Source organism: Periplaneta americana, chromosome 17, assembly GCF_040183065.1.
Source record: "Periplaneta americana isolate PAMFEO1 chromosome 17, P.americana_PAMFEO1_priV1, whole genome shotgun sequence".
In the NCBI taxonomy this organism is placed as follows: Eukaryota; Metazoa; Arthropoda; class Insecta; order Blattodea; family Blattidae; genus Periplaneta; species Periplaneta americana.
The window spans coordinates 85,255,855-85,280,158 of record NC_091133.1 but is presented as its reverse complement, the minus strand read 5'-3'; the positions used below and the strand labels follow the sequence as shown (position 1 = coordinate 85,280,158).

The window sequence follows — 24,304 nt, the reverse complement described above, 5'->3', positions numbered from 1 at the left end:
AAACAATAGCGGTACAACTTACGGATATGGAATGGAAGGGTAACAGAATGTCATATCAGTCGACCCTTGAACCAGGGATTCAGAATACGAACGCAAGGCGAGGAATGGAATTTCGGGAGGGGGGCACTATAGCCCAGCACTGTGACCTTTCACGATCTGTTGTGCTAACCCTCAAGCTAGGCGCATTCTCAAACCCACACCGGCTGACTACACTAAGGTTCACTGCGTACTCAGTTTCGAGCAGGAAATCCCTCTCGTCCCTAGACCAGCCCCCTCCGTGTATCGCAAGTCGGCGTTCGGGGAATGCTATGAAATGATGAAATGTTGACTGAATGACGTAGATGCCTAATATGGGGAAACGGGAAAACCCCGAGAAAAATCCAAACTGCGACCATTTTTTTAACTTCCTAATGGCATATTCTAGAGCAAATTTAAAAAGTAAAGGTGATAGTGCATCTCCTTGCTTTAGCCCGCAGTGAATTGGAAAAGCAAAAGCGTCAAACAGAAACAGGCCTAAGATGGATTCTGCTGTGCCTTTCACCGAGACACATTTTAATTAATCGGACTAGTTTCTTGGAAATACCAAATTCAATAAGAATATTATATAAAACTTCTCTCTTAAGTGAGTCATATACCTTTTTGAAATCTATAAATAACTGATGCACTGTGCTCTTATACTCCCATTTTTCTCCAATATCTGTCGAAAACAAAAAATCTAATCAATAGTCGATATATTACCCCTAAAACTACATTGATGATTCCTAATAATTTCATCTACATTCGGAGTTAATATTCTCAGAAGAATATTGGACAAAATTTTGTACGACGTCAACAAAAGTGATATTTCTCGAAAGTTATTACAGTTAATCTTGTCCCCTTTTTAAAAATGTTGTTTTCTAACTCCAGGCGTTTGACAATAAAGTCATTTGACCTCTTGCACTCCAATATTTTTCAAAGATATTATCGTGACCAGCCAATGAAGCACAGATTTTGAGGTGTTCCGAATCTATTTCTTGGTTTGAGTTGCACAATGGGCAGTTAGGGGACTGATATATTCCAATTCTATGCAGGTGTTTAGCCAAACAATCATGGCCTGTTGCCAATCTAAATGCAGCTACAGACGATTTTCGTGGTAAATCGGGAATTAACTGTGGATTTTGACGCAGAGTTTTCCATTTTTTCCCTTGGGATTGAGTTATCAAATTTTGTTTGTTGAAGTCTAAGTATGTAGATTTAATAAATCTCTTCAATTATAGACTCCTTCCATTGTTCTGGTACAATTTCCTTTTCCCAACTAGCAAGTACAAGCTTATAAATTTCGCTAAATAATTGCGCTGGAATTTGATCGATACCTGGAGACTTGTACTTTTTCAGATTTTCAGCCGCAATTTCGACTCCAGAGAGTTGATCTTCCTGCTGAATTACCTTACATAATATCATTTGTTATAATTAAAGGCAACATTGTGTAATCTTAAAGGACACTGAAATAACATTAGATAATTTTTTATGAATTTCACTATTTTCCTCCAATTTTTTTTCATGGGAATCATACTCGGAAAAACAGGATGGGAACCGCTGCTGAAAGGATTCATAGCCACGAAAATGTGAATAAATATAGTGACATTTTATAGTGGAATACTGTGTTTAAATAATAAAAATAATACATATAGTTACAGAATAAGTGCTGAAAAACATAACATCAACACCAAGTCACACTTCAAGAATGACGATACATATGAAGAGAATTCGTGGGAAAAACGATGAATGTCACAGTTTTGTTAAGGTTGATGTCATTACCTAATTCAATGGATCACTACGAAATTTAATGTTGTTCTTATGAAAATGGTAAAAAGGAGAATTATCACCAAGAATACAGTAATCCTTTCCTTTATTTTCTATAGAAACAGCACTACATCTTGCAGTTATAGACTCAATTAACTGTAGATCATTATCTAATCCTTAAGAGAAATGTGACATTCGTCGTTTTTCCCACGAACTCTTCATATAGAACATGTATTGTAAAAATGATTATGTTCTTTAATTAGGAGAGATATGCAGACAGTTCGTAGTCGCCTCAATGTCATGAATCAGTAATGTCACAAAGGTCTTCTTGCCCGGCAAGCTGAAACAAAATACGAGTGCTGTGAAATTATTAGGCTAATTTCGAATTGTGAAGGAGTGAGAAAATGAAAAAATATGTTCGTAACTTGATCAATGCGATAGAAAAATTCTGCATTTAACCACATGGGAAAACAAGGTTCCAGTTCATCGATCCCTGTCTTAAAATAGTCTGATGACGATAAAGGAAATAAAATTTCGTTATTTAGGCTACCTGGACTATTATACTTGTTTTTTTTTTTAAGATGGGACATGACAGTTAAGCGGCCGAGCTTGCAACTACAGTACTATGTTGCCACATGCTGCCAGCTGATGGAAGCTACCAATTGACGTTAATATGGCTGACGTTAAAACATTCATTGACAATTGACGCGAAGGTAAGAAAACAATACAAAAATCGACAGAGAATCAAACACGAAACGTACCAATGCTAACATTGTGTGCACAATAAATGTCGCCAAGAGAGCTATTAAGCACTCGCCACGTGGAACGGTAAGTTTGGCAACTCAACCGTTGTTACCATAGCAACAGGCCTACCACGCTATGTGACATTCAGTTGTTTTTTCGATCGCAACGCTCCTGTCATGACCCATCTTTCAAAAAAAACATGTATACATTTTTACTACGCCATACTACTTTTAACCAATAAAACGGTATAGAACAACATGTTTCAATCAATCATGGCTGCTTATCCTACAATTTTTATCACCTCCTAGCATTTGTTTCTTTGTTTGCAAACATTGTACTTTGAATAATTGTATCTTTTAAAATGATTCATGTTTATTTGATCATCCTTAATTAAAACGTTTCTATGATTTATCTTGTTTATATTATTTAGGTTATGTGATAGCTTCTGCTGCATGAGCTTATAGATAGTCACGTATCAGAGATTGTTGATTGCTTTTTTAAATATATATATATATATATATATATATATTTTATAATTGAAGTGGAATGCAACTGTTTTAATAAAAAGGAAAGTGAATCAATAAAGCCTTCTTGACTAGTAATCGTCCATAGAGTTCAATGAAGATTGTATAGTTGGCATAACTAGTAACAAAAGAACAGTTCATCATAACACACTACTATCATCTAGCGGAATATTTGTAATGATGAGATGGTACAATAATGCATACATTTTCAAGGTAGTTTTGTAAGTCAATTAATTAATATTTTATTGTATTAGAGTACTTTATTTCTTCAAATCTTTATATAATTTCTTCTAATCGTGACTCGTGTAATAGTGAATTAAATCCCACTCGAGTTTTGATTTTCTCTAGATAAATCAAAACCTCTAGTGAGATTACTGTAGATAAACAGAAGTAGGTAAATCGGATTGTTCAATTATTATTATTGTGGAGTTCGGCTGAGTGTGAGTTGTCTAATCTGGGCCGTAATGACCCTACATGCTCATACATTAAAAGTGCTTTTTTTCTTCTGTATCGTGCATAAGAAAAACGAAACATATAAGCGAGCTGTACATATCTTTTGACTCCAGGCAATAACCTTTTACAGCGTTGTCACGATTCCGTACAATTTAAAATTGCTCAGAGGAACTAACATTTGTATTGTTCGGATTAAATTTCTGCATGTATGGAACAAAACTAAAAATTCGTTGAATAATTTATCATAATGCATTACTCTTAAATAACCGATTGAGGAAATTGGGAATTTAGTTAACAGTTTTCATGAAATACTAAATGTTTCCTTTAAAACATTTTTTTTTCTCGAAACATTATCAAAAACCGAGCAAAATTGTATTAAACTTTTCTGTCTGAAATATCTCAAGCCATCTAACCAAGTATGATGGTGACGTAGAATCTCACTTTCTATTCGGTATACCCACCTTCTATCCCCGAGCAGCCAGCCAGTCTGAGACCTCCTTCTTCCCATTGACAGCGGCGTCCTGCTGCGGTGTGCGTCCCCAGGAGTTTCTCGCATGGAGGTCAGCGCCGCGATTCACGAGGAGTTTCACCACAGGAAGATGGCCAGACCACGCAGCCAGATGCAATACGGTGTCATCCTGATATCGGCGGGCGTTCACATAAGCGCCCTTATCCAGCAAGTATTCGCACACGCCCTCGTTACCTTTCATACCCGCCCTGTGAAGCGGCGTGTCCTGTACGGAGTCCTTCGCTTCCAGACGGCCGCCAGCATCAACCAACAGGCGTACCAACTCTACATTCCCATCTGTTGCAGCCTCGTGGAGTGGGGTAGACTGGTTGACGCTGCGAGCTTCAATGTTGCTTCCCGCGTTTATCAACACTCGAGCTGCCCCTACGCGTCCTTTGTTGGCGGCAATAAGGAGGGGAGTGAAAGACAAGATGCCCTTCGCTTCCAGATTGCTGCCAGACTTCACCAACAATCGCACCATGTCTTCAAATCCATGCAACGCAGCTAAGTGAAGAGGAGTGAGATTATTAACTTGAGTCGCTTCCAAATTGCTTCCGGATTCGATCAGGAACTTTGCAACGTCCACATTATCTTTAACCACCGCATAGATTAACGGAGTGAAACGATCCTTATCCACCGCTTCCAAGTTCGCTCCGGCTTGTAGCAACACTCGTGCTACTTCCATGTGGCTGTTCTGGGCCGCACCATGGAGAGGGGTGGACTGGTTGATGGATCTGGCCTCAAGATTACTGCCAGACTGCGCCAACAGGCGTGTGGCTTCTACGTGACCGTTGAAAGCGCTTGCGTGAATGGGTGTAAAGCGGTCAACATGTTGAGCCTCTATGTTACTTCCAGCGCCAATCAAGAACTTAATCACGTCCACGTGTCCAAAGAAAGATGCTATGAACAATGGGGTCATGTTATTAATTTGCTTGGCTTCCAAGTCGCTGCCGGAGTCCACAAGCAACTTCGCCACTTCGACGTGATTCCTTGAAGCAGCTCGGATAAGCGGTGTGAAGCGGTTTTTGTCCCTGGATTCGAGGTTACTGCCAGCATCAATTAACATCTTCGCTATATCCACGTGTCCCTTCCACGCGGCCATGTGCAGAGGAGTGTCTCCATCTTCGTCCATTGCTTCCAAGTTACTCCCAGCTTCTACCAGTGCCTTTGCCACATCAAGATGTCCGTTTGTCACTGCCCAGTGGAGTGGAGTGTTAAGGTCTTCATCGACTATTGAGATGTTTGTGCCGAGCTGTATTAGTGCGTAAATGAGCGAGAGACTTCCTTTTTTTGCAGCATCCATTAGAGCAGCTTCCCATTCTTTACTGGCGTTACCTAAAAATTCCTGTGGAAGAGAAAATTATTTGTTACACTGCGTTTACCTTCCAAAATAAGATGGCATTCGATTACAATATCCACATTTAAGTGACAGCCAGCTCAAATCTGAATTTTTGTAAGTAGTTCCGTGATAGTACAAACATTCAAGGGCTTGATACTCAATATAGGCGCCATTTAGGGTGGAGGTGGGGGCAATCCCCTCCCCCCCCCCCAAGTTTAAGATCATAAAAACAATAATTTAGTAGTACTACTAAACAAAACATGTGAGAAATGCACTTTCAATATTAAAATATTCCATTTTTACAAGCGCTTAAGAAATAAAAGACGACCTATTTAACGAGTTTGCTCAAATGAATCAATGATGCTACATTAGTGGTTGTTACCTATTGTATGCCTATATAAAAGTGGAATTTTCTTTCTTACATGGAATTAAAATTTCTTTATCGATAAACTTGTTTATTTGTCTGCATTTACGTAATATTAACAAGTGCATGTAAATTACGTAACGTATAAGAAGGATAAGAAGTTTAAGACTAGGCCTATGTGTGGAAACTGGAAATGTACTGTAAAGTGGGTTAAACTTGACTATAAAAACCATGATATCAGCTCTTTGTGACTTAAAATAATAAAAATTACATAGCCTACTTTATATTCATATATAAGAACCTCGCCGTCTTCATTGAATAATCAATGACTATAAGTAGTCATACATGAAGATATCTATTATTGGAGAAAAATTCGTTCCGGCACCGAGAATCGAACCCAGAACCCCTCAGCTTTGCACGCTGAGCGCTCTTACCATCTGAGCTATGCCGAATCCCGATTCACAGTGCCGGCCGAACTCTCCTCCTTTGTATCATTAATGGCCTACTTAAGAAATACAGATACAATAATGGACTACAAAAATATGTTCCGTATATCTGATATCATGATTTAAATGTTTATGGACTAGATTACTTCAGTTTACGGCATGGGAAATAGTTCATTTTAGAGGAAATTAGAAAGGAGTACGATATAAATCTTATGAGGTCTTTCCTAAAATATCTTGCCCCCAAAGCAAAAACTGAAATAATACCCCGATACTCAATAATATATTATGGCTTGATACGAAGGTATTTCAAAATAAAGTGTCCACTGTTGAAAAGGCGAACTTGTTACTTCCAGTTCTGTCATCCTCTCGAGCAGAGATTTAGTACTTGGAAGTAGAAAACTTATACTTATACCTATAGTACGTATGCCTACATCTTTTTGTTCGTGATTATTTATGCGATATAATTTTACTGTTTATATCGTGCGAATTTAATTTATATTACTGCAGTTTTTCTTTGGTGTTTTAATTCCTAAGTTAAATTGTTATTAATTATGCTTCGTTTATGATTTTAAGTGACGTATACTGTATACACTATAAGAGCTTTATTAAAGATTCATAGTCAATCAGAAAATAAAAACAGACTGTCTGATAACTTTATCTACAAATATTTGGAGAAAGATAACGTTGTGTAAACTATTACCGGTACATGCATCGACAGACACTACAGGGAGCAAAACTACCTCAGAGAAACAAAGATTCCAGAAAACTGTACATTTTTTACATTAGTAGGGGCCTCGTTTTAGTAAAAACGTAAAACACGGAAACATTCCAAATATCATTTTTAGCGATATTCCGTCTTTTAGACATTTAAATATTTTCTAATTAAGCTAAATGAAGTTGCGAAATGTGTCAGTTTGTTCGAAATATATCGGTTGTCGCGATATAAGACTTTTATCACTAAAATTACGAAATATAAGCCTACCTAGAAAAGGAGATTTAGTAGGGTTCTAGTCTCTGTTTCTGTTTCTATCTCCCCCAAGATGTTTTTTTTTTTTTTTTTTTTTTAATTTCCATTCAGAAGTGTTTGTTATGTTGCGGGCTATTATGATAGTTAATTATTCTGCCGCTTGGTAGCGTTCATATCTTATCTAAGTTCTCTATATTTGGCATTGTCATTTTACAACCTGCACACATCAAACTACTTACAGACAATCGCACAACCTTTCGTGTAGATAATGTTGAAACTATGCTAGGTGTGTGTTTTGGGAATGTATATGAATGCTGAGAACGTTGTACTGTGTTTATTATGCGTATAAAATTTTAAGCAAATAAGCATCATTAATAGCCTGTAATTAAAATAATGAGGAATATGCATAAAACTGACGCTGTATCAACTATTTGGTTATTTAACGTCGATGGAATTATGATAGCGAGATGGTATTTGGCGAGATAGGCCGAGGATTCGCCATAGATTACCTGACATTCGCCTTACGGTTGGGGAAAAGCTCGGAAAAACTCAACCAGGCAATCAGTCCAAGCGGGAATCGAATCCACGTCCGAGGGCAACTCCGGATCGGCAGGCAAACGCGTTACCGCCTGGGCTACGTCGATGTAGCTCCAAAATTAGGGGTTTTATTTTACCAAAAAATCGGGCCCCTAAACTTTAGTAAGATTTTGCCCATCTACCCATAGATCCCCATGAAAATTAGTAAAATAAACTACTCCAAGCGCATTTTTTAACAAACTATTTTAAGAAATAAAACTAACGTTAATATTAGTCATACATAATTAATATACTTACTCTCTTAATGCTTTCAATTTCTGTAATTCTTTGCCTGCTATTTGAAGCTGTATCCTGAAATGAAAAAGAATATTTAAGTAAGTATAAACTCAACACGAAAGCAATAAGGTACTTCTCTCAGGTAATAGTTATTCCATAACCCACCTGTCTTACGATGGAACTTCGCTGTTCCTTTTCGGGTCTCTGAGTGGTAGGAGCCTCGGTGGTCTGGTGAACAAAAAACAGCAATATTGTCACACACAATTAAAATGTCACATTTAAAGCGTAGCCTTTACGGTATGTTAAAGTCAAAATTATGGCTTCATATCCCATCCAAGATGAAGGTATTTGTTTATGACGTCCTAATTTCCACCAAAACGTGCATGAAATACGAGTAGATGCAGCTGTCCACCATGTTTTATGGACAAGAAGTGTCTTCGAGAAGGAATTTCAACTGTTTTTGTGACGGTATAAATATCTGAATATCGAATATTGATACACTGTATACATAAACAGCGAATATAATACTATATAATAGCATGCTTAATTTCTGTGAAATACGTCACATAATGGAAATTTGAATCACCCATGTAGACAAAGAAAATTACCCCTAACGTGTGGTACATTATTTGTCATACTGTAACAAAATATTACCAGTGGCGTAGCGTCAATGTAAGCTAAAAAGCTTAGCTTCCCCAGTTAATAATAATTTCATAATAAACCTGCAGTTTATGGAGAAAACTATTTATTAATTTTAATAGAATTTATATTTACGCGTTAAATATTGTGATGCGGCAGCTCAGGATTATATGTGATGCAGCAGCAAACAAGAAGCCTGCACACACCAGCTTCCAAGCAGACCGGTTTCTTCTGTGTAATCCACCCCGCAGATTTTCCATCCCTTTTAAACTACCCTAGTCGCAAGGCTCGAAAAGAAGCTAGCTTTAACATTTAAAATAAGTAGTTTCCGAGTTATCCCTTTTCGTCAGTTGTGTTCAGGTGAAGTGTTAGTGTGCATTGTGGCTGATATAATAAATAATGAGTGAAATAACAGTTCCTGACACTAATTTACTTGAATTTTTTAGGACAATTGTATTATCAAGACTGACTTACGAACAAATGACCGACTCCCTTGCTGTCAATGAAGGACACAACCAAAAGACAGACGCATACTTACGTAATGATACTAATATTGTGATTTCTCCAAGTATGACAGGGAGTGAGCTAATGTTATACGTATACGTGTCTATTTGTTAAGAGATATGTGTAAACCGTGAAATCGAATTTATTACGTCTCATTTGAGGACATGCCTTATTGGTGTTACTTACGATGTTCCAACCAATCTTCGACTGCTGACTTGAAATTGACTACTATTTATTTTAAGACTGTATTTTTGTAATGCATTTTCTCATATTGCATGAAAGACAACTTGAGTTAGCTTCCCCTGCACAAAATTTCATGCTACGCCACTGAATATTACCCCCATTTAATAAAATACATTAAAGGTGATATGTTTCAGTTGTATGAACACTAATTTTTTTTGTAAGTTGTTGAGCTGATTTGACTTTGTTGTCGTCATCCAAATTGTACTTCTGTCCATTCTTTTTCTTTAGTAGGTTATTTTACGACGCTTTATCAACATCTAAGGTTATTTAGCGTCTGAATGAGATGAAAGTGATAATGCCGGTGAAATGAATCCGGGATCCAACACCGAAAGTTACCCAGCATTTGCTCATACTGGGTTGAGGGAAAACCCCGGAAAAAACCTCAACCAGGTAACTTGCCCCGACCGGGAATCGAACCCGGGCCACCTGGTTTCGCAGCCAGACGCGCTGACCGTTACTCCACAGGTGTGGACTGTCCCTTCTTTAACAAATTCGTTTCATTATCGTTAAAGACAGTATTTGACAAATTAATAATTCTTTCGTGAAAGGTGTGATGTGTCAAAGAACTTTTATTAGCTTTTTCTTTTTTTTTTAGTTTTTGAGTTGAACGTAAATTTTGGATTTTCTTTTTTAATTTGAGAAATCGAAATCTTACTTTCTTACTTATACGTTGAAAAATCTCTTTTTGAAGAAGTTCCCATTTTACAGGATGTACAAAGTTGATTATATTTAAATGACAATTTGAAGTTAAGTTTATCTTTCTGCATGTGAATAGTTTTAATCTCATTTTGGATCCAAATTTTTGTACATTGTTTAACAATATGTCTAGAACCTCGAGAATTTGGGTTTCAAGCCTTCCTTTAAGCAAGTTTTATTAAACCAAATTTTTTTATTTAAAAGTTCTATTTTAAGACGCACGTCGTAGTAAAAATTAACCAGTTTTTCTTCACTAGCTTTTTTCATATTTAAAGATAAAAAAGCGTATCACCTTTAATGTATTTTATGCTCGACCATGCCGAAATGTAGTAATTATACACCTGGTAGCAGTCCTTTAATGCATGTCAGTAAAGTACACCTACTCATTAAAGTACAGGTGTTCAGCCAATGACAACTCAGCTTACAGTGTTCAGCCAATGGCAAGTCAGCTTTGTATCGTCATAAAATCGCAAGTATCGATTATTCTCGGATATGCAATCGAAAGAGAATTAGCGAAAAGTCACGGAGGCTGGAAATCCAATACTGTCGCAGAAGGTTATGTTCTGTTACTATAATAATTAGCGTTAATTGTAAATAATATTCAAATAAATTCAATTTGTCATCTCGTTTTTCAATGTCGAATTCAATAATCAAGGTTATATCAAGTTTAACGGGATTACATCAAGGTCAATGACATTATTGTTCCTCGGAAAAAATCAATACTTTCGCGTCTTCGCACATCTCACAATTCACGACCTAGAACGAGGTCACTTTCGACCTTGTCAGATACAAATAAAATGTATACATCTGAATAATTTCAAGTTAGAAATATGGTCGATCATAAAAAGTAGTATGAAACTCGCCTATAATGGTAATTCAGAAGCTCGTATGAAAATTATGAAACTCGCTTCATAAACATCCATACTCGCTTCTTAATTACTATCATTATAGGCTCGTTGCATAATGTACTATTATCAAATCAATGAACACTGTATTATTGATCAAACATGTGTTTTTTTATCTTTAGATACCCCCATTTAACTTTATTTATATTTCCATTTATGTAGCACGACTTTTGTAATAATAATAATAATAATAATAATAATAATAATAATAATAATAATAATAATAAAAATTATTCTCACCTGTAGAACAATTTCTTGCTCTACGCTCAGATCCAGTTGAGATTTGGAAGCAAATAATTCAGACTGAAATAAATACAGTACATAAGCAAGTAAATACAGAGCAAACATCACATTCAAATGAAGTAATAAAAAGATGCCATTTCAATCATCGAATGTTCAATTCCAACCATAAGGGAATACGAAAACTATGTTTTCATCTGACATACTAAAAAACATGAAAAATGCACTTATTTAAGAAATATAAATTTATAAAATTATTAAATAATGATAAATGAAGTAACCAAAAAAAATGTACTCGTATATGGTTTCCAGTTACATAACAATAGCCCCTCAATTCAAAGGAGGGGAGTTATTAGATTACATTTCTCAATATAATTATTTTTTTATTTTAATCTATTTTACATTATAAAGCTTATTCCAATCTCCTTAAGAAAAGAAAATGGTGACTTGAATGTGTCTACTTGTTAATGGACATCAATAAATTCATAAATCTATTAAATTATAAAAAAATTATCTATCTAAAATTAATGTACGCCTATACGATGGATGGTTTCAGTCCAGAGGAAATGAAGACAAAAGGAAAGAAAGGAAATGAAAGGAAAGAGAAGTAGAGTTGACGGAAAGCTATACAGAGTGAAGGAAAGAAAGTCAGAGCAAAGAAAAGCAAGGCAGAGTAAAGGAAAGCAAAGAAGGTAAAAGGAAAGTGATGCAGAATAAAGAATATCAAAACAGAATAAAGTAATAAAAAGGGAAAATAAAGGAAAGAAATGCAAAAAGAGGAAAGGAAAATAAAATAGAGGAAATGAAGGAAAATAGAGAAAAAGAATACAAAGTAGAGGAAAGAAAGATAAAATAGAGGAAAGGAAGACAATAAACGGGAAAGAAAGTAAAATAAAAGAAAGGAAAACAAAGCAAAAAAGAAAGATAAGCTAAGGAAAGCAAGGCAAGCAGAGCAAAGAAAAGCAAAGGGAAAGGAAGGAGGGCAAACAAAAGGAAAAGAAATCATAGGAAATAGAAGGAAAGCGAAACAAAAGAAAGACAGAAAGGAGGAAAGGAAAGCAGAGGAGAAAAGTAAAGAAAGAAAGAAAGAAAGAAAGAAAGAAAGAAAGAAAGAAAGAAAGAAAGAAAGAAAGAAAGAAAGAAAGAAAGAAAGGGAAACAAAAATGGAAGTATAGGAGAAGAGAAACATAGACATTTCAGATACCTAACAGATCATAGTTTATTGTACGATATTTAACACAATCAGATTAACTGCATTATGAAGGACTTACTCTTGCTGCTTTTAGTTCCATGGTCGCGTTGTCCAGTTCACTTCCAGTCCTGTCTAACTCAGCCTAGAATTGAAAACCATATTAATTAAATCCGATTAGGTACGGTGAATATGAAATATCTGTCTTAGCTAGGAGACCACAGTTACAAGGTAAACATTTTGTGTACTTTATATGCAGGGTGAAAAAAAAATTGACAGACAAGTACTCAGCGAAAATGAAGACGCGGCTCAATTTACATAAATTACCAACTCTGTGTATTTTTCTCATAAATATGTATTGAAGTTGGAGTATAGCAACACTGTAGGCCTAATATTCTTTAGTGATGCTTCTTCCAGAAATGTAACACTGAAACAATTCTGTTTGAGGGAACAATTAAGTGTTTTGGTTTGTAAGGACATAATCTAGGTTTCAATCACACGAAGTTTTTTTTTTAATCCAGGTTCTAAAATATTTTCTTTTTTTTTTTTATGAAATATTTAGTTTTTGTTTAATTTTCAGTTAATTAATTAGATCTAAGTATGTATCACATAAAACTAAGCAAAACTGAACTCAGAAATATTTACATTTCTCTTGATTTAATAATAATAATAATAATAATAATAATAATAATAATAATAATAATAATAATAATAAATCTGTAGCCAAAATTTTTCTGGTAATTTTCGATTTTCCAAAAATAATTGGTGTTAACATGTATAATTAATCATCCTGAAACCGAAAATCGCTATTTTGAAATTTTTGTTTTATGTCTGTCTGTCTGTCTGTCTGGATGTTTGTTACCTTTTCACGCAATAATGGCTAAATGGATTTCGATGAAAATTGGAATATAAATTAAGTTCGTTATAACTTAGATTTTAGGCTATATGAAATTCAAAATACATTATTTAAAAGGGGGGTTATAAGGGGGCCTGAATTAAATAAATCGAAATATCTCGCTTATTATTGATTTTTGTGAAATGTGTTACATAACAAAAGTTTCTTTGAAAATGATTTCCGATGAGTTTTATTCTTTGCAAAATTTTGATAGGACTGATATTTAATGAGATAAATGAGTTTTAAAATTAAAATACAATGCCATCTAAGGCGGTGTAATGAAATGAAAAAACAAATGACTTCGTCTATAAGGGGTCTTGGACAACAACAATCGAGCTATGAAACATAGTCTACAGAGAATGTTTCTGTGTTTGTATGAAGTAATATCGGAAGCTAAATTAACCGATTTTTATAATTAATTATCATTTCACCATTGGAAAGTGTAGTTTCTCTAGACGGACATAATGCTATAATGTTATTACAGTAACTTCTGAGTGAATCGAGGACAGGTAAGATTAAAAATAGCGTCTTTTGCACAGAAAACTTGATAGGCTATTCTGTATATTCGTTTCCTGTATTTCTTAAAATAATGTTTATGTGCACATTCATTTCATCAAACACGAATGTTCCCTGAATCAAACGTCCTATTTTAATTATGTAATTACTTTATATTTATTTCTAACAGGTGCAGCGGAGCGCACGGGTACGGCTAATAATAATAATAATAATAATAATAATAATAATAATAATAATAATAAATAATTATTATTGGATCTCATGGTACATTTCGGCGTCAACTTCATTTATTCAAGTAAATAGAGACGTTTTCGAGTTTCGCAAAAACAAAAATCGCACAATAGAGCGCTTGCCCGCTGAATTTCCTTCGCCCTTTATGTACTCGTATAAAATACGTTTATTTCTATAACCTCTACATGGTTTATCAAACTGATACTTACATCTTTCTCGTTTACTTTGTCCTTTAGACTTTCCACTTGTCGAACAGCAGCTTCCAGAGCAGACTGAAAATGAAACCGGAGCACTATTTGAGTTTGACAGTAGATATATTATCTCCATAAAATGTAGTGCTCTCGATCGATCAAAATATTTAATCGATTAACGATTTGAATTTAATCGGTTAATCGAGCTTTGATCGATCTAAAAAAAGTTTTAATATATTGTAGTATACAATTATTGTTAAACTTAATTTGTGTTTGGTGATAGGCATAAGTGTAAAATGTAGTAATGTATCGTTGTATTACAAAACAATACTATTTAGTTATTTACTAACATATTTATTATGTAGGCTTATAATTTATTGTGTCAATTCTCCGGAGATTTTTGAGACAAACACAAATAAAAAAAGTATGAAGACTCACCTAGTTAAAACATGATTTTAAACATGTGAGTGCATTCACATGTTCCGAATTAAGTGCTGCTCTACGTTTCCTGTATCACTAAACACAATTTTTTTTTCTGTCAAGCACTTCTCCACGATCGTTCAATTTAAATTTAAATGTTTCACCGAGTTTACTTTTCAAATTCTCATAGGTCTATGACATAATGGAGTTTTCACTTTTTTTCACAGACCACAGAAATCTGATTTTTTTCTTTAGCAAACTAAACAGACAAGCTTCATCTAGCAACAGAACAGCAGACTAGGCCCTATTGTAATCGGGTTACAAAATTTTAGAAAGATAAAAAGATAGTTACTCTCTCACTTGCACACAGTGCAGCCATGGCTAAGGGATGTGGGAGGGAGGGCGAATTCCAGAAAAGTATGTATGTCATATGCTAGGAAGACAAGTTGACAAATTTAATAAGGTTTCGCATTGTGTTTCAACTTTCAAAAGGGCTAGCCCAGGTCACTGTCCTCATATCTTAATCTCTTTCTGAAGTGTTTGTGGGAAGATTTGCCCTATGGTATACCTGCTACCTGCTTTGCAGTTACAAAATAACGGTATTATCTGTTTAGAATAAGCGATTTCTGAGAGACGAATATTGTCGAAACTTTTACTCTGAGTTTGCATTAATAAAATAATAATTAATATCAAGTACAACCGATTAATTTTAATCGACTCGATTAGTCGACTAAATAATTTGATCGATTAATCTTACAATAAAAATTGATCGATTAATCGAGTAAATCCCACAACACTAATAAAATGTAGGCTGCAAATTACGATTTCAAAACGGGGAAAATTTCCTTCTTATACGGAAATTGTGGTTTTATGTCTAATACAAAGAAATATTCAGCAGTGGCGTAGCATGAAATTTTGAGCAGGGGAAGCTAACTCAAGTTGTCTTTCATGCAATATGAGAAACGTATTACAAAAATACAGTCTTAAAATAAATAGTAGTAAATTTCAAGTCAGCAGTCGAAGATTGGTTGGAACATCGTAAGTAACACCAATAAGGCATGACCTCAAATGATACGTAGTAAAATATGATTTCACGGTTTACACATATCTCTTAACAAGTAGACACGTATACGTATAACATTAGCTCACTCCCTGCCATACTTCGAGAAATCACAATATTAGTATCATTACGTAAGTATGCGTCTGTCTTTTGGTTGTTTCCTTCATTGACAGCAAGGGAGTCGGTTATTTGTTTTTTAAATCACACTTTTGTTCATAAGTTAGTCTTGATAATACAATTATCCTAAAAAATTCAAGTAAATTAGTGTCAGGAACTGTTATTTCGCTCATTATTTATTATATCAGCCACAATGCACACTAACACTTCAACTGAACACAACTGACGAAAAGGGATAACTTGGAAACTACGGTACTTATTTTAAATGTTAAAGCTAGCTTCTTGAAAGCCTTGCGACTAGGGTAGTTTAGTTAGAAAGGAATGGAAAATCTGCGGGGTGGATTACACAGAAGAAACCAGTCTGCTTGGAAGCTGGTGTGTGCAGGCTTCTTGTTTACTGCTGCATCACAAATCATCCTGAGCTGCCGCATCACAATATTTAACGCGTAAATATAAATTCTATTAAAATTAATAAATAATTTTCTTCATAAAATGCAGGTTTATTATGAAATTATTATTAACTGGGGAAGCTAAGCTTTTTAGCTTACATTGACGCTACGCCACTGATATTCAGTAATAGTTATACAACTTTGATTCAGTCAACGATTCATACGGTGGCTCCGTGCAGTCTCGGAAATTTACAAATATTAAGAGCCTATAAAGTCTGTTGTATTTCCAGTAACCGAATAAATGCAATTGATTCACTTCCATTACTTTACATACGTTAGCAAATACGTAAATAACTTATTAGAGTTACATTACAAAAAGTGGGGAAAGTCCTCTAAGAAGACGCCTACAGTATTTATATCCTCAATGATATTTTTAAATCTCTGAACGCACTATAGAATAATGAAACTTTGAACACATGTGCATGTCTATGCATGAAAAATGCTGCATTCATATACACATATAAGTATACCCGTAATTACTGATAAGAAAGTCGAATTTTGAAGTTAAAAAAAATCAAATGTTCGATTTTTTTTTTTTTTTTTTTTTTTTACTAAATACAAAAACCAATGCACCATTTCATTATAGAGAGTCTTAGCTCTTAGCTTCAATTTAAACTTTTAGGGAATTACTTTCATGTGAGACTCAGATAAATGTTTACTAAAAGTAAAAATTATTTTAAATGAAATATATATATAAAGATTCTGGGCACATTTTTCAACAAAAAAATTAAGAAAAAATGTGCACATGCATTTTAGGAATATCTAATTGATGTAAAAATTTCAAAAGATACAACGAAAATAGTGTGTGTACAATACTTACCCACTTCACTTGCGTGATTCGGCTTCCGTATATTGCGGATAAATGGCAGGACTGTTACCTATTTCAAATTGCACACGACTTCGGCAGGTCACGCTGTGCATGATGTGTATCTGTGGAGAGTTATGTCGTGTGCTAGCGTGAGTGTATGTGTAAGTGTTCGTGTAAGTGTAGTGTAGGGGATGGGTGAGGATGAGGATGAGGATGAGGATGAGGATGATGATGATGATGAAGGGAAAAGGAGAAACTTGGTGCCGGCACGCAACCTACTCCTGTCGAATAGCACCAAGGAGGCCGCCAGGCTTAACGTCCCCGTCCGACGGTCGAATCACTATCAACAGTGACTATGTCTTCTTTTTTTGCACTGCAGAGAGATTTAGGATTTAATCCAGGCATATTGGTGCACAATCTAGTGATAAGTTGTGCACCGCCATCTCTCCTAGTCCCGAGGTAGAAATGTTACACGAAAATCTTTGACCTCGCCGGGGATGGAACCCGGGTCGGCTAGTCTGGAGGCAGACGCGCTACCACAGAGCTAACTCGGCGGACCAATGAAAATTAGAAATTACAAAATTCAGTAGCACATCACATAAAAATTGTAATCCGAACCCGGCCCACAGAGCTCTAGTATGCAGATGGTAAACCTCACCTGACACTTGTCCCTCTCCTCCTCGAGGCGCACCATCTTCTCCACTTGCTCCAAGATCTGGCTGTCTGAACTGCGGTGCACTTGCAGCAGCTGATCTTTCAGCTGGTGATTCTGACTCGTGAGGTTGCTGAGCTTCTCAAGGCACTGTCGCTGCACTTCCTGATTCTTGGTCGTCATGGAGCTGTGCATCATGAACAAATTCATCAACTTCTCCTGCATCTCCTTGTTTACGTCTGAAAGCATGTCTCTCTTCTCCTGGCTGCGTTTCAGCTCCCTCTCAAGGTTCGAGATTACTTCTTCCTGTTTGTTGTACAGTTCTTCTATAGCTTTAGCCTGATTTTGAGCGTGCAGGGGAATGGATCCTGCGCCAAGTGCCGTCAGATTGAGCAGCTGCAAAACCAGCAGGTGGAAGGGCTGTCCCACCGCAGAGTGCTGCACGAAATTTGCGTCCATCTGCAGAAAAACATACCATTTCTCCAGTTATTGTTCAGTTTTGGTTTATTATATATAAAAATCATTCTGGAATTAATAATGAAATACGCCCTTTTAAACAGAACATTGGAACGCAGCTCTCCCAAAGAATTATATTAACTGGATGTAGTTATGCAAAAGGGAACCAACCCACAAAATCGTGATTTTTTACATGTTATTAGGAAGCAGGGGAAGGATATTAAACATTACAAAAATGACACAATCCATCTCCTGATACAGCTGTACGAAACCAGGTGGCCCGGGTTTGAATCCCGGTCGGGGCAAGTTACCTGGTTGAGGTTTTTTCCGGGGTTTTCCCTCAACCCAATACGAGCAAATGCTGGGTAACTTTCGGTGCTGGACCCCGGACTCATTTCACCGGCATTTCATTTCATTCAGACGCTAAATAACCTAGATGTTGATACAGCATCGTAAAATAACCCAATAAAATAAAAAAAGATACCGCTGTAGAAAAGATCTGTTTCAAAATTTTGGCAAATTAATTTTGAAACAAAAAGAAAACTTTGAACTTAAAATTCTCAGTTCCTAGTTTCTGAGGGTTGGATCTCTTTTTCATAACTACGTCCAATTTTGAACAAAAAAAAAACATACAGTGATATATATTTTTTTGAATGAATATTAATGCTCTAGAGTTTAAAGAAGTAACAATCAGAACACAATTTAAAGATTTCTTAGGAAAAGTTATAGATTGGATTTTACTTTTGCTGTTGATGAATTCACGTTTCGAGGACTGGCTCTACTTTAATCGTCAAATAAAAAAAAAAATGGTGAGAACGGTATCCTACAGTACTCGTTTGAGTCATTATAAACAGCTGAATCTGCTTGATAGAGATTTGACTGTTTCTAACGACCCCAACGAGATGAATACATTCTCACACTATTTCTTCATCTGAAAACAAATGTAGATCCAATAATGGAAATTATGAATTCCTTATTCATTAGCAAAGGAAAAAGACTAGTCAACAACTCCACGCAGGGCTCGAAATAGAAAGAAACGAACTGTGATTACTGAATTTCAGGAACTTTTCCGTTTCATCTCTAAGAAATGGCTATTGTCCGTTCCGGATAGTTTTAATTTGGTATTAACTGTAATGGTGGGTTATGTTTCTGCGGTCCGAGCGTCCCGGGCAGGAATCGAGATAATAACAGCTGTAGGCGCTGTCTCAGCAAGATCGAAACCCTCCCTCATATTCTCGGTTTCTGCCCCTCCGATGAGGCCCTCCGCAATATACACCACACAATTCGCTGTATGCTTGCTGAAGAACAAGGTTCACCATATACCAAGAGGTAAGTGCAAGGATTAGCCACACAAGGCAGTGTTAGACATATCGACATTATTACTATAAAAATACTCGGCTTTCATTCTTGACCCCACTATCAGATTCGAAACGTAGGCTATGCCGAACAACCGGCCGAGGTGGATGCTGAAAAAATAAACTTATACGAGCCGACAATCCATTATTATAAAGAAAACTACCACCTTTCAAATATCGACATTGTCAGTGTGATGGGTCGGAGCAAAGGGAATCACAACCTCCTGCTTTGCCAAAACATGCATGTTATGAGAAAAATAGCATTACTACAGTAAAGAGGTCAATTCGGATTTTACAAAATCACCAGTATAGTAACAACGTTTGAAATTTATTTATATATTCATTTTCTGTATTTTTACTCTATTGTACTTGTTTAATGTATTTTATGAAATAGGTTTCTCTACTTTCTCTTTTATTTTTTTTAAATTGTGTGTTTCTTATTTATATCTATACACGTTCATAAATATTTAGCCTAGTACACTTTTTCAGTCTTGCAGTCTCCTAGTAAAGGAAGTCCATAAAATTAAATTAATATTTATATGTACTTTTCAATCAGGTGTGAACTAAATAATTGTTAAAAATAACAACGGCACTGTCGGCACTTTCGGTCGCTAATTTATAATACTCTTGCGGCATGCTCTTTTATGTTTGACTCTGAAATGAATATCGATGGGGTTCTGAATGATAGCGCGGCTGGGACTCGGCAACACCTTATCACTCCATACAGAGCTAATGATCAGATAAATCATAGACCACTGCTAGGCAGCGAGTCGAAAGTTCCATTAAACTTCGAATGAACAGAGCTCCCTTCACGCGACGTGTTTCATTTTGTATACGAATCTGAAGGTACATCAGTAAAGTCACCCTATAGCCATGTTCCTTAAACCTGTAGCTGCCTCTAGGCAATGTTTTTGTGTCCAAACTTCGTTCCCAGTCATGAGCACATAACAGTAGCATCTACCATTAAAAATAAATGCTGATATCAAATAAAATTTTTGACAGAAATTAAATTATACCAATAAAATAAACTGCTCGTATTTTTTTTTTTTTTAATAATTCGATTTGATTTATAAAAGTGATCAAATATTTTATGCATCTAGCAATGGAGAGGCATGTTGTTTATCCGTTTATTCAACGCAACTATCCACGCGCAGTTTAAAATATTCATTCATGCTATTCATAGACATTTCGCAGCACGCGCTACGAGCGTACTAAGCTAGCCCCGGCTATCTACTGGTTACTTGTACAGAATTCAAATCATATCCTATCGCTAACACTGGTTTATGAATACGAAAAACGCTGATCATCCACCGGAAACCCGCGCTAAAAATGTCTATGAATACGGCCCAAAAGGAGTACGATAATAGTGATAAGAGAGAGAGGATGAGAAGAAAGTAAGTAATTGTTACTAGTGCATCATGATAAATTTTAACATACTCGTACATGTTATATTCAGGCGGGCAACAATTCCGTTTCCTTGAAAATAGAGAATGTGGTAACTTTTTAATTGCGGCGATTTTAAGGTTGCCGGTATGCGCTGTCATCTGGACCGGTGTGTCAATTGTTCAGTTGCTCAGAAAAAGTTGCTAGTGCACCCCTTGTCTTACTGAGATTGCATATTTGTACGATGCGTAAGGATACGCCATATCTTTGAATCAGTGACGTATTTTATTTATTTATTTAAAGATACGGCTAAGAAAATAAAACGTAAAAAAAATGTGACTGGAGACGAGAGAAAATCGTTCCAGATGTACAAATTTACTTCAACCCTCGACACTTACTTGCGGTCTTTTCTGACCCCACACCATATTTTATTGTTAATATCTACATCCATATACTCCGAAACGTTCCAGTAACTCAGTTATGCTATCCTTGGTTACTTTAGTTTGTTTTAAAATTAAAATTATTATTTCATAATTATATATTATTTTTTTTCATATTTATTGCTTAGGTTTGATTACTTCAGTTTGTTTTACAATTAAAATTATTATTTCATAATTATATATTATTTTTTTTCATATTTATTGCTTAGGTTTGATTACTTTATTTTGTTTTATAATTAAAATTATTATTTCATAATTATATATTATTTTTTTCATATTTATTGCTTAGGTTTGATTACTTTAGTTTGTTTTACAATTAAAATTATTATTTCATAATTATATATATATTTTTTCATATTTATTGCTTAGGTTTGATTACTTTTGTTTGTTTTACAATTAAAATTATTATTTCATAATTATATATTATTTTTTTCATATTTATTGCTTAGGTTTGATTACTTTTGTTTGTTTTACAATTGAAATTATTATTTCATAATTATATATTATTTTTTTCATATTTATTGCTTAGGTTTGATTACTTCAGTTTGTTTTACAATTAAAATTATTATTTCATAATTATATATTATTTTTTTTCATATTTATTGCTTAGGTTTGATTACTTTTGTTTGTTTCACAATTAAAATTATTATTTCATAATTATATATTATTTTTTTCATATTTATTGCTTAGGTTTGATTACTTTTGTTTGTTATACAATTAAAATTATTATTTCATAATTATATATTATTTTTTCATATTTATTGCTTAGGTTTGATTACTTTTGTTTGTTTTACAATTAAAATTATTATTTCATAATTATATATTATTTTTTTCATATTTATTGCTTAGGTTTGATTGCTCTAGTTTGATTTACAATTAAAATTATTATTTCATAATTATATATATTTTTTTTCATATTTATTGCTTAGGTTTGATTACTTTAGTTTGTTTTACAGTTAAAATTATTAGTTCATAATTATATATATATATTTTTTTTTCATATTTATTGCTTAGGTTTGATTACTTTGGTTTGTTTTGCAATTAAAATTATTATTTCATAATTATATATTATTTTTTTCATATTTATTGCTTAGGTTTGATTACTTTAGTTTGTTTTACAATTAAAATTATTATTTCATAATTATATTTTGATTATTTTTTCATGTTCATTGCTTAGGTTTTTGGATTATCCCAGGTATGGAACACGTCTTCATTTATAGTTAGAATTATTTTGCAGTGATAGTGTTTTGTTGTAAACAAAGTGAACAAATAAAAAATATATAATATAAACTGTCATGTAGGCTACGAGTAAAAATATGTTGTAGGTTCAAGAGTAATTATTTGTATTTGTAAAATTAGCTTCGTGTTCTTTCTATTGTAGCAGGTGATGAGACTAAATTAATTAATCAATTGTATCAACATAATAATTAACACTTGATGCAATAACAATTTCCATTTTTTGTTATATTTCAAGGAAAGTGAATGTGTTCTATGATAACTTAAAAAAAAGCACAGATACAGAATAAATATTTTGCCATTAAACTAATTTAATTAATGAATTCATTCATTAATTGTTTAAACATATAGTGAATAATTATAGGTGCAATAAAAACTTTCAATTTGCTTATGCAGTATATAAAAATGCATTAAGCTGTAAAATATCCTAATTATTAACAACAAATATTCTTGGGGTCAAAAAGATCCCAGATATATAATATGAAATTCTAGAGCAGCTAATTTGCGAGGGCTAAGACAAGTCCATCATTTGTTTCAGAAAAGGAAAAGTTTGGAATGCATAGTTCTGCCAACGCCAAGTAGTGTGTAGTAACAGTAACTCATCGCCATAAATACATAGTAGTGTCAACGGAAAAAAAATAAGATTCTACTAGTATCAACGATTAATAAATAAAAAAGAAACCCAAGGTATAAGTAACCAATCGAATATGACAAATATAATCAAATATAATTATTTTTGGAGACAGGGTAGCAATATTACTGAAATACGGAAACACGCCGCAAAAAAAAAAAAAAAACTCTGAGGAAATAGTAAAAATGACAGCTTATTTTATGTTTCCGAAAAACAAGACAAAATCAAGGAACAGGTACAATAACGCGCGTGTGGGAATATGTATTTAAATGTTACCAACATTATATTAAGAGCAGAAAGGAAACTGGAAAATCAATAAAATGACTATTTTGTGATACATCTTAAAATTGCCACTACAACGGCTATTGGAGATTATATCAGACTTACCTCCACAGTCCCTCTTATAATCCGGTAATATCAGAGAATTACAAAAACTTTAATACTGTTGTGCAGATTGTGACTGTTAGTCTAGACTTCCCGCGAGTATGAATGTGACACAATATACCTAATGTTTATAGCACTGGCAGTATTTATACATGAAAGTCTGGGATGAACCGTCTTTCAGAGGTCAGAGGCTAAGGCGATGTAAATATAGAACGAGGAAAATCAGATCATCCTGATATTTTTTTAATATGTAACGACGCGACGTTCAAAGTTAATCTGCGAGTTAATACTTTCCTCTAGATTCACAAACATGAGTAAATAACTCATCTTTTCTTGTTAATAAAGCCATTTAACAAATTTAATAATGCAATAATTCTAATAGTCTCTTCCATCAACAATCGTGCTGGAAAGAACATTATTTGCCGTCTTCGTTCTCTTTTTCAAGTCCACCTCTGGTCACCAATGCCACTCTCATCGCTGCAATCGTTTTCAAGAGTCGCCGCAGTCAAAATCAAGATCGACGCTGCCAGAATCGTCAAGAGTCGCCTCTGTCAGAATTGTCAAGAGTCGCCGCTACCAGAATCGTCAAGAGTCGCCGCTGTCAGAATCTCGTCAAGAGTCGACGTTGCCAGAATCGTCAAAAGTCGCCTCTGTCAGAATTGTCGTCAAGAGTCGCCGCTGTCAGAATCGTCGTCAAGAGTCGCCGTTGCCAGAATCTCCGTCA

The 24,304-nt window shown here is 34.6% G+C and overlaps 1 protein-coding gene across 1 annotated transcript; it reads right to left on the bottom strand.

Annotated features, from left to right (window-relative positions):
• Window positions 1–1,623: 1,623 nt before the first annotated feature.
• Window positions 1,624–23,741, bottom strand: LOC138692585 (ankyrin-1-like). Its single transcript, XM_069815586.1, has 9 exons — window positions 23,584–23,741; window positions 17,702–18,154; window positions 14,208–14,270; window positions 12,439–12,501; window positions 11,168–11,230; window positions 8,106–8,168; window positions 7,962–8,015; window positions 3,965–5,356; window positions 1,624–2,122 (listed from the first exon to the last, which is right to left on the bottom strand). The coding sequence occupies exons 2-8, from the start codon at window positions 18,152–18,154 to the stop codon at window positions 3,968–3,970; spliced, it is 2,148 nt and encodes a 715-aa protein (XP_069671687.1). The 5' UTR covers window positions 23,584–23,741; the 3' UTR covers window positions 1,624–2,122; window positions 3,965–3,967.
• Between the last annotated feature and the right edge of the window lie 563 nt (window positions 23,742–24,304).

What these genes read in the sequence shown, in the direction of transcription:
- LOC138692585 (XM_069815586.1), bottom strand. Translation starts at nt 18,154, where the DNA reads ATGGACGCAAATTTCGTGCAGCACTCTGCGGTGGGACAGCCCTTCCAC. An exon ending in TGGAACTAAAAGCAGCAAGA is followed by an intron (nt 11,231 to 12,438) that starts GTAAGTCCTTCA and finishes TATTTATTTCAG; the next exon opens with TCTGAATTATTTGCTTCCAA. An exon ending in AGCAAGAAATTGTTCTACAG is followed by an intron (nt 8,169 to 11,167) that starts GTGAGAATAATT and finishes TTTGTTCACCAG; the next exon opens with ACCACCGAGGCTCCTACCAC.